Consider the following 14,503-nt stretch of genomic DNA (forward strand, 5'->3'; position numbering starts at 1 on the left):
ACGGATATTTCATATAATCCCATAATAACCTTTATTTTTTCCCTACCCCTGAATTCCCCTCCCCCTTCCCCTCTCCCCACTGGTAACCACTAGTCTGTTCTCTATATCTCATTGCAATATTGTTTAACAATAGTGAAAAAGTGGAGGGGTTGTAAAGATTCAGCAATAAGTTATGTATTTTTACAGTGGAATATTGTAAAGACGTTTCAAAGTGCTACTGCTATTCCAGCTGATAATCTGGAAATATTCATGTGACTAAAAAAATATATATTTATTATATGTTACTATATAAATGGTATATAATAAACATTAAATATATTGTATATAATATTATAATACTAAGTATATTAAATAATAAATATATAAATGTATATACATATATAAATGATTATATATAATAATACATTTGTATGTAATCATATATATGCATGTGAAAATTATTTATTACCATACAAATAAAATGATTTCATTAAAATCTGGGTATATATATTTATGAGGGCAAAGAGTTTATATACCAAATATTAGTAGTGATTATTGGCTAACTTGGAATTGTGGCTGATTTTTATTTCCTTGAGATGTTCTGTATCTTCCTAACTACATAAAATGCCTATATATTATCTTAATAAGTAGCAAAAAAAATTTTAAAGATGAATGCAAAGTCAAACACAAACCTATCTCTAACTATTTTACTGCAAAGAAAGTCATAAACTGGGACATGAAAAGAAGACAAGCTCTCATTATCTCATACTGACTAAATACACATTTACTTGAGACTGGAGAAAAAGAGGAGAGTCTTTGATAGGGCTCATTTGATTGTAAGAAGTAAAGAGCTTAAGAAAAAATAAATTGATTTGTAAGGTGTGAAGAAGCATCAGAGAAAGTTCAGCCCAGGTCTCATGAAGGAAGTGGAACAAAGAGGTGCAAAGGATTTCTGAGGGTGAAGTAGTTACTCTCTCCAGTTCTTTCTCTCTCCACATGGTTTCCTCTGTCACTGTTGGCAGATCTGGTTCGCTCTTCTCTCTCTCTGGTGTGACTTTCCAGCTGCTTAGCAGTTTGACTGTCTGAGCCCCATGTGACTTTCTAGTTCAGGTACTCAACAAAGACTGTCCAGAATTTCTGTTCTTAGTTCCAGACTCACAGGACAGAGATGATTGACTACTGTATATCAGTTAGCTTTGCTATATAACAAATGATTCCAAAGCTAAGGGACTTAACCACCAATTTTTTAGCTCCCCAGCCCATGGGTCTGTGGGAAGTTCTCCTAGTCTGGGCCAAGCTAAGCTGATCTTTGCTGGGCCAGTCAACTGGTGGATCAGCCATGGAATGGCCAGTCTAGGATGGCTTCTCCTGGGATGGCTCTCCTCACTATGTTGTCATCCTCCAGCGGGCTAGCCCAGGCCTGTTTGCATGATGATCTCGTTTCCAAAAACAAGTAAGGATGTGTGCAAGGCCTCTAGAGATTTAGCACATTGTATCCACTGTATGCTACTGGCCAAAACAAGTGACAAGGCCTGTCCAGATTCAAGGAGTGGAGAAATAACCAACCCCCTATCTTGGTGGGAGCAGTTAAAAAGTCACGTTAAAGTAGTGCAGTTACAGGGAGGGGAAGAACTCTAGCCATTTTTGCAATCTGCACATAGTCTGCCAGGGACCCAGGCTGACACAGGCTCCGTCTTGTAGCTGCACCATGTTTGCCCATTTTCACATTGCCCCCATGATTGACGTAGCAGGGGAAGAAACAGACTGGAGAGTTGTGCATAAACTTTTCACTGTTTCAGCCTGGAAGTGACACTTGTCATGTCCCCTCATAGCCCGTGGCAAACATCAGTCACACGGGCTTCACCTTACAGCAAGGTGGTGCAATAACGAGTCAATGGAGTATCTGGTGAGCATTGTTGTCTCTGCCACAGGGAGAAACCTACAGAACTAAACTGACTGATCAATCACAAGACTAGTGTCAGAAAGGTGGAGGGGCACATAGGCTAATACTAAAGAGCAAATATATGAAAACCATGTCTGATGAAGGTATCAGAAATTATGTGAAGCCCTCAAGGAAACCGTAGGGTTGGGCCCAAAGGAGTCAGAGTAAGCAGGTAGAAAATCCAAGTAGCTCTGCAATCAGTAGTCCAGAAGCATTCCATCCAGACCCAGTTGAAGTCTTCCTTAAGCTTTCAGTCTGCTCCTGGAGCTAAGTCAACCCAGGAGACTAAGGCAATGGGGTCACAGGTAGGAATCAGCATTCTAATATCTAGTGTTGAGAGGTGCTAAGGAAATGAAACTAATCATCACGTTCAAAGAGAAAAGAAGGAAAAGAAACCCCAAGCAGTAACATTAAATGCTTGCAGTGCCTAAAGCAAGATGGAACAGGGAGTGAGGGGCAGGTCTGGGAATCTGTGGAAGGGGAAGCTTGTATGAATCTCTTTAGCTTCACATTGAGGCCAGAAGCTGTGGAGAAGGATCAGAGCTCTCATTCTGTGCAGTGTCTGGTTGCAGGAGTGACAGAAGGACCTAAACCGAGACACACCAGACTGCATACTTGAGTCTTCAGACCCAAGCCTCAGTCTCCCACTAAGGTTTCCTCCTATTCACCCATTTTAGCTTCCTTGTCTCTCCTTTGGCTTTTGTAGCATCTCATCCCCACTAACCACTCTTTCCAATTTCTCACACTTGAGATCTTTATATTCCAAATAATTATGATAAAAGGACAAGTTAATTTTTCATAAGATGCAATGCCCAAAATATTAGTCATAAGTTATGAGGTCTCCTTTGAGTTCCTACCTCAGATTCCTGAATGATAATGTGGCTTATGACTCACAGAAAGTACCACAGAGGCCAGGTAGAGCAGGAATGCCCTCTTCGGAGGCTGCCATTCCCTGCTCCACATGTGGAATCAAACCAATGTCTTCCTATCAAAAGGAAGCAAAAGCATTTGTCTAGGCACCAGCCAGGTTGAGTGAGAAATTGTGAGAAATGGAAAGAGGAGAGCCTTGTCTGACCTGCTTTCCATTGCCTTGTAGGTCAGTGGGACCATGTACAACACTGGAAGACACGTATCCCTGCGCCTGGACAAGGAGCACTTGGTCAACATATCAGGAGGGCCCATGACATACAGCCACCGGCTGGAGGAGATCCGACTGCACTTTGGGAGTGAGGACAGCCAAGGGTCGGAGCACCTCCTCAACGGACAAGCCTTCTCTGGGGAGGTAGGTGGGGTTATTGAAGTACTATGGGTAAGTGCCAATTAATACAATTTGGTGCCAATTAATACGATTTGGTGCCTATTTATATCCAAGGTGAGATAACATATGGAAAGACTGCTCTTGAATCTATAAAATAAGAAGGTCTGTGCCTCCTTTCTCCATCTGTCTCTTGCGAGTTGACATGGAAGTTTATAATGAGGTTCCAGTGTTTTCCAGGGAAGACCACAATGAAACTTCATATTTCCTTCTGAGATGTTGATGCAGCTCTCTTGTGACTACTGCCCTAAGATATCACCAGAGCATTATTTCAACCCTAAACCCTCACCTTTCATGTACATCTTCATTTGTACATATCTGGGCAATCAGCCTCCTCTATGTCAGATATGATCACATAGATTCCGTAATTCTCCCTCCTGGTAGAATGATGAGTCTAATTTGCACAAAACTTTGACTTATTGTTATATATACATATATATCAGGCAGCTAAATAGGCTGACTGAGTTTCTACAGAATGGAAATTTCATCTTGTGCCACCGTTAACAGTGAGTGTCACTATGTGCCACCATCAACCCATACAGAACTCAGGCCAATCAGTGAGCCAAACCAGAGCTTCAATGATGGGATAAGAGCCACAGCTTAAACAGATATCATCTGGGTTATGACACTTGACAAGCAGAGTGTAGTTAATTTGACCTGTTTTACCTCTCTTGTACTTTCAAGGTGGTTATCAAGTAGGAGTTAGGAATCCTTATATGCTAAATATCCTGCAACTAGGTTTCTGTTTAAGAGTCCTCAATTATTCAAGAAGACTTTGAAATAACAGAATTATGTATCTAATTATTGATTTGGTCTTTTTAATATATTTTTTCAATTTTTATATTATTATTTTGGTGGGGGGAGGTAATTAGGTTTATTTACTTTTCAATTTTTTTTTTAATAATGGAGGTACTGGGGATTGAACCCAGCACCTTGTGCATGCTAAGCATGTGCTTTACCACCAAGCCATACCCTCCCCCACTTTTTAAATATTTTTAATCAACATCATGTTTAAACCTGGCATTATTTTTATATAGTAAGGCCACACACTGAGAAAGAGATCCATAAGCCTAACGAGTCCAGTGGCCAGATTTTAATGATTGTTCAAAATACGTCAACTGAGAACCTACCTAGGCACTCTGCTAGTTACCAGGGATACAGAGATCTTAAAAAAAAAAAAAAAAAAAGATAGAGCTCCTACTGCAGAGGAGCTCAAAGAATGCAACATCCAGATCATTAAAGTATAATGTCATGCTATAATGGAGCTGTACTAAGGCCCCGGCTAACTCAAAGGCAGAAGTGACAAATTTTACTTGAAGTGTTCAGGAGAAGCTTCACAGAGGAGGTGCCCTTTGAACTGGGCTGAGAAAAGAGCAATACAGAACAATTTTAAGAGTGTTAGCTTTAGGGTCAAAGAACCTGAGTTGGTACTCCTCTTTGACACATACTAATTGTGTAAACTTGAGATGGTTACTTGATCCTTCTAAGACTAAGCTTAGACACTTCTCTAGGTTGTTTCAAAAATTAAATGGGATTAAAAACACAAGGAGCACTGGAAGTATTCAGTAGTTGATGGACAACAAAGGTAAAACAGGAAATGAGGGACAGCAAAAACCAAGGAGTGTCAAGGGAAGCTGCACATGGATTTCATCTGTGATCTATTAGTAATGGCTGCATAGAAGGCAGGGTTGAGCAGGACTAAGAGTTTCCTTCCTGGATCTGCAGGGAAAATGCTGGGAATGATTAGGGATGTCTGCCAAAGGGACATGGAAATGTAATGGAAGATGTCAAGGAGTTGCAGACCCTGAACTAAAGTATAGCAGGGAATATGATGAAAGGAGGGCAAAAACTCATGAACTGAGAGAGACTGGGGACTGCCAGTCTGAACTAGAGACTATCCAAATTAGATAAACTCTTCCTTTTTAAATATGTATTTTAAGATTTGTAATTATTTTCTTTGTTGACTCATTCATTTATTTGCTGTTATTTTTTGTTTGTTTGTTTCTCTCCCCTACTGAACAATGCCTATCACAATATTGTCTCAGAATAAAAATAAATTTATGAATGAATTTATTAAATGAATGAGGAAAAATATAGATGGTCAGTAGGCTAAAATCTTAACATTGTAGAATTTCTTAAAGTTGCTTGTTTCTTCAATATGTGATAAGGGTGCTTTGTAACTTGTATATAAACTACAATTTTGGAGTAAATGAGAGCTTCCAAAATCCTTAAGGGAAACAGATAACAATTTGATCACTTGATGTATTAATTTTCCTAGACCTACCCCAGACCACAGGTATCAGTTGTTCCAAAGAATCTGCATTTTTAAAGCTCCCAGGCGAGTATGATGGTTAGGTTTGTGAAGCATTCCCTCAGTAGTACATTATTAAGTGTTCCCAATAAAGCAAGCATTTAAACAGATTTGCAAATCAGAATTAAACGGGGAACATTGCCAAAATATTTTCATTGGAATCTTCTCCCAAAGCAACAGAATCAGTCTCCAGAGGTGGGGTCCAGGCATACACATTTGTAAAAATTTCTCCAAAAGAATTTGGTTAGTGCCCACTATGTCAATTTCAGCTCAGATTCTGCTTGAATTATCCCAGTTTTCTAAATGAGAGGACTTAATCAACAGAGCCATACTGCACAAAAATTTTAAAAGGTGCACCCAAGGTAACTGCCCCCTGGAAATGGCAAAGCTATGGTCCCATTTAGACTAATGGGATTTGGAGAGCAGCTTCTCAAGCAGAGTAACCATGCACCCATCTGTTGCTCCAAGACTAAGCATCAGTCTCAGCACAAGTCGTCACACCATGCCCCGGGTAGACAGCATCAGATGTATCACATTTCTTTCCAAGCCCCTGGGTATGAGTGGTCTATAAACTGCTGTGAGTCTAGGTCCAAAAAAAAAAAATAAGAAGAAGAATGTTGAAAGCACCAAAACATGTCGTGGAAAGAGTTGGATAGGCATTGGTTTTTGAGATACAGGCATACATAACTCAAAGATAATTGCAGGTTCAGTTTCAGACCACTGCAATAAAGCGAATATCACAATAAAATGAGTCACACATATTTTTCGGTTTCCCAGTCCATATAAAAGTTATGCTTACACTACACTGCAGTCTGTTAGGTGTGCAATAGCATTATGTCTAAAAAAATGTACATACCTTAATTTAGAAATACTTTATTACTAGAAAATGTTAACCATCATCTGAGTCTTCAGGGAGTCATAATAGTAACATCTGAGAACTGATCACAGATCACCATAAAAGTATAGTAATAATGACGAATTTTGAAATATTGAGAGAATTATCAAAATATGGCACAGAGACACGAGAGAGTAAATGCTATTGGAAATAATGGCATTAATAGACTTGCTTGATGTGGCTTTGCCACAAACCTTCAATTTGTAAAAAAAATGCAATATCTGGGTAGTGCAGTAAAGTGCAACAAAATGAGGTATGCTCATATTTAAAGGGCAATAGTTGAGCAAGAAGAGTTTGGCATCTTCTATGTGGGATGAGGGGAAATGTAGGGTCAGTGGTTGGAAGTTCTAGAAAGACAGCATTCAGCTAAATGTATGTTCTAGGAGTGACAGCTATCCATCTATGGGATGAGTTTGCTTCTGAAAATAATGAATTTCCATCACTAAAATTATTAAGCATGGAATGGAATTTGAGAACTTCATAAAAGTGACTCATCCTAATGAGCAAGTGGACTGTGGGCTTTAATGCACTTTCTAATGCTGAAACTCTACTCAGTCCATGACTTCCTTATAGAAAATGTTCTCCAGTTGGATTCTACTGAGGGTTAAGCCACAGTTAAAGTAAATATATCCCATTCTTTAGGTTAACATTTTACTTTTATTTTGAACCATCTTCAGAGCAACTTTTGGCCTCTATTTTTGGCTGTCCTCAGAGTGGATCCAAGTAGACACTTCAGCAACAAAGCATGTGTTTATTTTGTCGACAGTGAATAATCACATTGCCATCTGCCCCATCTATCATCGCTGATAGTGATAAGTCAATTAATGCCAGGCATTCTCCTTGGCACAGTGCAGCAGTCGTTATCTGAAGAGCTGTAGATTAATTGCAGTCTTGTCTAGTGAGGTTATTGTAATTGATGGTAATCATTTGCTTTGTTTTATAAAGCTGCGTGGATGTAGGACACAGTCAGCAACTGTGTTTTTATAAAAATTATTCATGTCCTACATGAGAAACTCCTGGATGTCTTGTTGGGGGTTGGTGATAAATGAGCATATTCAGAGATTCAAATGTCTTGATTTTTTTTAAGATGGGAAAATTAACTTTTTAATACATAAGACCTTTAGCTTGCTAATCATATCTAAGTGGTTAGATTAATGTCTAATATAAAGTAGGTTATTTATGAAAAAAAAAAACATTAACCAGGTAAAAGATATTATTTGAAAAGAATCCTGCCTGTGGGTTAATTTGCAGTAGTGAGGCTAGATAAGAAGACTCGCTCTTATTAGGGGAGAAATTGGAAACAACCAGTTTAAAATCTTCCTTAAATTCTCCTTTTCAAAGGGCTAAGGGGATACACTGAGAATTGCACACCAGCCTCCTCACAGGTTACCTGTGCCCAGATTCTCCTGTTCATTTTATCCACTATCCCCATGGCTATTGTGCTTCTGCTGTGTGCTGAGCTCCACAGCCCAGCTCCTGCCTAGAGAAGCGTACAGTCTATTGAGGCTTACATGTGCTTATAAAACAATGAAATATGGGTTATATTTGAAGATTGTTCTAGAAAGGGAGCTATGAAATAGCCCTCTCCAGATTATATTAAGGAGATGGATGAACAGCTGTGTGGTCTGACGCAGTTGCTGCTCCCTATGAAGGTGGGGTAGCAGTATATCAACCTTTCAAGTCTCAGCCTGTTGTATCTTTGACTCTGTTCAGACACATTTGAAGGAGGAAAAAGTCCATAGCTATTGCTATGTAGATAAGATTTGTTTATTTAAAAGGGAACATAGAAGTCCCAGGTAAAAGACATGTATTCTTTAGTGGCTCTGAATCAGAATAGAGACAACAATTATCTCAGAGCAAACAATTGAGACTAAACAGCAGAGGATGCAGACCTTGTCCTCTTAAAAAGAATCAATTATTTGCAACCTTGAGAGACTGGTTTCACAAAGCAGCACAAATTTGTAGGAATAAGCAACTAACACCAAATTGTCCTGAAGTGTGCTAGGGCATGAAAGTGCTGAGGAGCACACGACAGAGAACCAGGGCCCAGTTAGGCGCTGAACTGCTCTAGGGGGAAGTACTCTGGAAATCTAATTAGCACTTTGCGGAAGGCTGGGACCTCCTGGTAGAGACGCTCTGTTGGCACAATTGGAGATTTGAGGGAGAATGAGAATTGGGATGTTTAAAAATAAGAGATACACCACTAATACATATGGAAGAGCAACTTGAGTGCCATGGGAAAGCTGTTCCCTCTCCCCTGAATGCTGGCTCCATTTCCCTCCCCCTGCATCTAGCACAGCCCACCTGCTCTAGCTTTCCAAGCCTTCTTCCCTCCTCCCAGCCAGTAAAGCGTTGCTGCCTCTTTTTGACTTCCAGAAAGTCCTGTGTATTCATCTATTATGAGAGTCTACAAACTGTAGACTGTGAGCCAAATTCAGCTGAGGAGCTAAGGATGGTTTACATCTTTAAAGGACTGTTTTCATGAGAAAAAGACGAATATGCTACAGAGACCATGTGTGACCTACAAAAGCCAAAATATTTACTACCTGGCCTTTTCAAGAAAAATTATGCTGACCCCAATCTACTAAATCACCCATCACTGTAGATTTTGTGACTGTTTACTATCATGTCTACTAGAATCATAGTTCTTTGTTGATAGAGATTTTGTCTTGATCATCACTGTATTCCCAGATCTTTGTACATTGTTTCACACATGACAACAGAGTCAATAAATGTTTGCTGAATTAAGGAATAAATAACCTTGATAACCCCTTTAAAGACAGGGATTTTTTGCTATTCATCTTTGTACACCAGGCACCTAGCACAGTGCCTGACATACGGTAGGTGCTTAATTGCTGTTTGTGGAGTAAATCATTCAGTCACTGAACCAATAACTCAATCTACTACTGGCTTTTTTTCCTGCAATTTTGGGGGTATTGCATTCATTGACTCTACAGGAAATATATAGCCTCATTTAAATTGAAGTGTTTTAATAAAGGCTATCCAAAGCATCAAATTCCATTAGAAATTGGAAAAAGGAAGAGTGATTTAGTTCACAGTAATCACTAAGACATGTTCTGGGCTCTCTCTGAGAAAGAGGTATGCTTTGAGAAATTCAGAATGTATTTAAGAGGCACTAATCTAGCCTTATCCTAAATGTAGTAAAAAAAAAAAAACCACACACACACACACACACACACACAAAAGGATTGAACCCTTGTCACCTTGGGGGAATTTTATATCCATCAGAGAAACAAGGCACTGACTTGAACCAATTACTGTGCAATGCAATCCAGAACTTATTCAGTCAAGCCCACAGGTGGCTAAGGAATCTCACTGCTGACATATAGCCACTGTTTACATGCTTTGGGATTTATGTTCCTTCATTCATTTAGTTAGCAAATATTGATTGAGAGTCTCCCATGTGCTACAGTGAATAAAGTAGGCAAAAATCCTTCCTGTTAAGGTGATGAAGCCTAATGAGGGTAGACAAATAATAAACAATAAACATAATAAATGAGTAAATTTGTATGGTATATTAGAATATGATAAATGCTATGGGAAAAGAAATGGATCAGAGTAAGGGGGATCAGAGGATGAGGAGTGCAGACAGTGAGTTACAAGGATGAATAAGGTGGGCAGTGTAGGTCTTATTGAAAGCATGATACTTGCATGGTTACTACAGGGATGACTAAGGAAGGGCATTCCAGGCAAAGGCAAAAACCAGTTTCATGGCTTTGAAGTGGGAGAGAGCTTGAGCATCCTGGCATGATCAGGACCAGCATGTGCACATATGTAAGTGATAGGGTGTGAGAGGTCACAGAGGTAAGAGCAGGGCCAGGAGCTGCAGCAGATCATGTCCTCTTTGCATGGACTTTGGCCTTTTCGTTGAGTGAATTCCAAAGCACATGGAGGTAAATGCTCCGATTAATCACTAAACACTAGTTCAGTGAGGTTACCCTTAGTACTACCTCCTTCACACCTGGGAAACTAAGCCCAAGACCAGCCTGACGGTAAGTGATTGAGGTTGGACCTAACTCAGGTCTTCTGATTCAGAAACTTGCTTAACCTCGTCCAAGGTTCATCCATAGGCCCCATAATAATGATTGCTCACCTACTCTGGGCCCTAGTCCAGCGGGGAAATTTAAAGACATACAGGCCATCAGCTGCCTTTAAGGAGTCTATGACCTAGTGGAAGACCTCATCTTCCCAAACTAACCATTACCTCCCTGCAACCGCACAGTAGGTGTGCTTTTATATCTCCCCATACATGTGATGGGCACTTGGCAGGTTGAATGAGTAAATGAACATCAATTAAAAGACTGCAGCTTCCAGAGAGTCTAAACTATGTTCAGTATATCATGAATGAAATTCTATTGTCATAATGGCAAACCAATAAAGTTAGTGTCAATATTAACAGAAGATCTAGGCGTCTTATGTCAAAGTATTTACTAATATAAGGTAAGTGAATTTTCAGTGTAGCTGGGAGGAGGAGTAATGAAACCATTGATAACTAATGTGCTAGAAAAATTCATTTAGATTCCTCATTTTAGCCCTGGAATTACTCCCCAGATCAGACCAGGGAACTTGTCTTTGGCAATGCTAGAAGGCAAAGCTCTGGATTCCAGGAGCCAGTCCCACCCAGAGTGAGCAAACTGGCCTTGAAGAAGCAAAGCAAACAGAGTTCAGAAGCCCAGTTGGCGGCAGAGCAGATTATGACAATATCAGCCAGCAGATGATGACTCTGATCTAAGGATAGGAAGCTTTCCCTTTGGACATTTTTATCATTAATCCCGGGAAAGGACAGCACATTCAAGTCTACAGTTTCCTGGATTGCCAGTTTTTGATGGACACTGTGACGCTGCCTAAGAAAGAAGAATCTACATTTGAAGAAAAGTTGCTGAGATCAACTCATTATCCCATTGATCCCATCCTAACCTGCATCATAACTCCAATCTGGTCCTGCCAAGATGGCATTATGACAGTCACCACCTTTCTCTACTTGATTCTTGTCTCTCCCTTGGTACTCTGTCTAAAGCAGAGAGGGAGGTGTTATTACAAAGACAACATTAAAGACAGGCATTAACTGTGACCTGATCAGAGTTCAGTCTAGAACCTAACTGTCATCGTGGAAGTCATAACTGTTAGGGTTCGACAAGTGTTGAATGGGATCTTCCTTCATTTAGTAACCATGACACTGAAGTTAGAGCATGGGTACTGCTTCTAACACTTTCATGAACTAACTGTACCTTTTTTTTTATCCATTTCCAAAGTTACAGGAATAAAATCAATTAGAAAAGAAGATACAAAGTAAAAATAACTCATTCTCTACTAATCTGACCACTGTCAACATTTATTAACATTTGTAGAGGTTCCACCAGAGATCACATCTCCACTTCAAGATACAGGCCTGCTACTGGAAAGAAGAAGTCGGCTCAAAGCAGACTGAAGTGTCAGTGTTAGAGGCACCATTGAGGTCACATCTTCCAACCTACTTGCAGTACAAAGGGAAAATCAGATGCCAGAGAGGGCAAGAGAGCTACCTCAAATCCCTGAGGTTCAGTGGCAGAATTAGGACCAGAACCCAAGTTTCCTGACTCTTGCTTCGAGATTTTTAAGTTTTCAAATACAAATTTTAATTATATCAAATCCCAAGATTCAAAAGGCCCCTTTTAGTTCATTTGGTTTAGTTGCCCAGTCGAGCACATATAGCCTGACATTCAGGTTTCTTACCTTAGTGAGCAGAGCTGTCACAAGGGCGTCTATACAATCAACCTCAAAGAGGCAAGATGTTGGCAGGTTATTTTACAAACATAAGCAATAATGAGTGTCCAAGAAAAATACCACCAATGTGAGAACCATTACAGTGCCTAATTGCAAGAAATGCAGAAATTAAAGTTTGGAAGACCAAAACAGAAAGTGAAATGCCTTAAAGATTCTTGATTTGGTCTCAGTATGAAAATTCAGTCATACTATTATTGCATTAAAAACCCAAAGATATGAGCCATGCTTTTCCACAGTTTGAATCCTCCCTCCCACTCACTCTCCCCAATAACCACCCAGAAGAGTTCAGTAATATTAAATATAAGTAATCTAGATAATATTGCAAAATTAAATCATTAGATGTCTAGCCACCCCATGGATGTGCTGTTATACAATTCAAAATAAAGCTGTTTAAAAAACCCAGATTCATTTGCTCTGACATATCGATAAACTTTTGCAGAAACAAAGCTAATCATCTCAATAGTGCCAACTTAATTGCTCTCCAGTTGATGGATAATAAACAGACCTGAGGATTAAAATATGAACTAATTACTGTACTCAATTCCATTTACTTGATTTCATGTTTCATTAATTCTTTGCATCATTTCTGGTAGAAGACTTAGATTTATGGCCACCTCAAATGAATTATGCCACTTAGTTTCCTTGTGGCATGCTCATGCTCAGAATTGGTTGGAAAGGGCAGAATTCTGGGCAGTTAATATTTAGCCAAAGCAGCCTAGGATATAGTAAGTGAAGGTAATTATCCATTCCCAAATACCAGCCAGAGTCAGTCTCTATAAATCTATCTCCATCTCAGCAGTAAAAGGGCAACACTAGGATTGCTCGCATGATTATTCATTGGATCGGATTGTCAGAGGCAGTCTCCAAGAACAGGGTTTGCCTTGGCCTGGAAGGGGGCTGCAGGGAAGCAGAGACAAACACCCAAGGGGAAAGGATGTTGTCCTAGGAGACAGACAGTAGGGCCACCGGACAGAGGGCAACATTTTGACTTAGAAGATCAGGCTTCAAGACCCCATTCTGTCATTTACTAGCTGTCTGATATTGGTCACTTAGCCTGCCTTAACATTTTAAGCTGTGAAATGGGACTAATGATGCCAGTTCTATATACACTACAGAGTGATAGTGCAGTACCGGAAAAAAAGCACCCACTCCTGGGATTGGGCTTTAGTTACTAGCCAGCCTAGACCTTAGATCTTATCTAGTCCAAAATCCTTTCAAGCAAAACATATTAAGATATAATGTACTAAAAAAGAAAAAGAGAGAGAGAGAGTGGAACATGGAGGAGACGAGGGTATAGCTCAGGGGCAGAGTGCATGCTTAGCATGCATGAGGTCCTGGGTTCAACCTTCATTTTAAATAAATAAATCTAATTACTTCCCCTTTCCAAAAAAAAAAAAGAAAGACACAATGTACTAATGTTATCACTGCCATCAGCTTTCATTTACTGAGCATGTATTGTGTTTCAGGCATTGTGCTCAGTGCCCTTTTACACCCGGTCCTCACAAGAAGCCCATGAGCTAGCACTCATTAGCATCACTTTACTAAGGAGAAAAGAAAGTTGGAGAGGTCAAAGCGCCTGGCTTCAGTCACATGGTTGGCATGGGGAAGCGCTATGATGTGAATCTAGGTCTCTTCCTCCAGCTATGCACTGAATGATCTTAGCCAAGTCAGAGGTCACCTCTCTGGCTGCACCTCTAAGTAGCTCCTTGATCATGGGTAAGTCTGTTCTCTCTAATCACAAGTACCTTGTCTGTTACCTGAAATGATCTTTCAGCCCCTCTCAGTTCTGCATCAGCCTGAAGAATAGCCTGCACTTTTTCTGACTGTAAAATGAGACAGGAGCCTATTTCTCCAAGTGGCACAATTGCTATATGAAATATGACAGAGCATCATTGTGTGTGTCTGCTTCCTTCACCTTCCCCTTGCAGATGGACAGCAACTGGGAGGTTTCATACAGATGTACAGTTGCATTTTTCCTCTCACTTCTTTGAAATAAAAAAGCAAGATATTGCATATCTGTGAATTTGTTTGTATATAAATACATCTGTTTCCTTCTGCAAAGCATGAGAAACCATATTCCTTAGTCTCGGAGGTAGCTTGGGTGAATACATTTTCTTGCTTTGGATCTATTTGCTGAGCTAGAAACTTCTGGCTTGAGCCTTGCAAATGAATCCTGCAGGAGCTATTTGGCAAAATGAGCTTAGCCAGGAGGCTTTAAATCACATTGCCAGCCAGAAGAAGGGGGAAGCCCAGGGACCATCAGATTCCTGCATCAAG

At 40.0% G+C, this 14,503-nt stretch overlaps 1 protein-coding gene across 2 annotated transcripts in view; it reads left to right on the forward strand.

Annotated features, from left to right (window-relative positions):
* CA10 (carbonic anhydrase 10) overlaps positions 1-14,503 on the forward strand; it is a 519,450-nt gene that overhangs the window by 408,343 nt on the left and 96,604 nt on the right. For both annotated transcript variants that reach the window (XM_006218377.4, XM_072938631.1), the window contains one exon: positions 3,018-3,203. In XM_006218377.4, the coding sequence (XP_006218439.1) occupies positions 3,018-3,203 (186 nt within the window). The remainder of the gene's footprint in view (positions 1-3,017; positions 3,204-14,503) is intronic.

The sequence above is a fragment of the Vicugna pacos genome, chromosome 16 (assembly GCF_048564905.1).
Source record: "Vicugna pacos chromosome 16, VicPac4, whole genome shotgun sequence".
NCBI lineage: Eukaryota > Metazoa > Chordata > Mammalia > Artiodactyla > Camelidae > Vicugna > Vicugna pacos.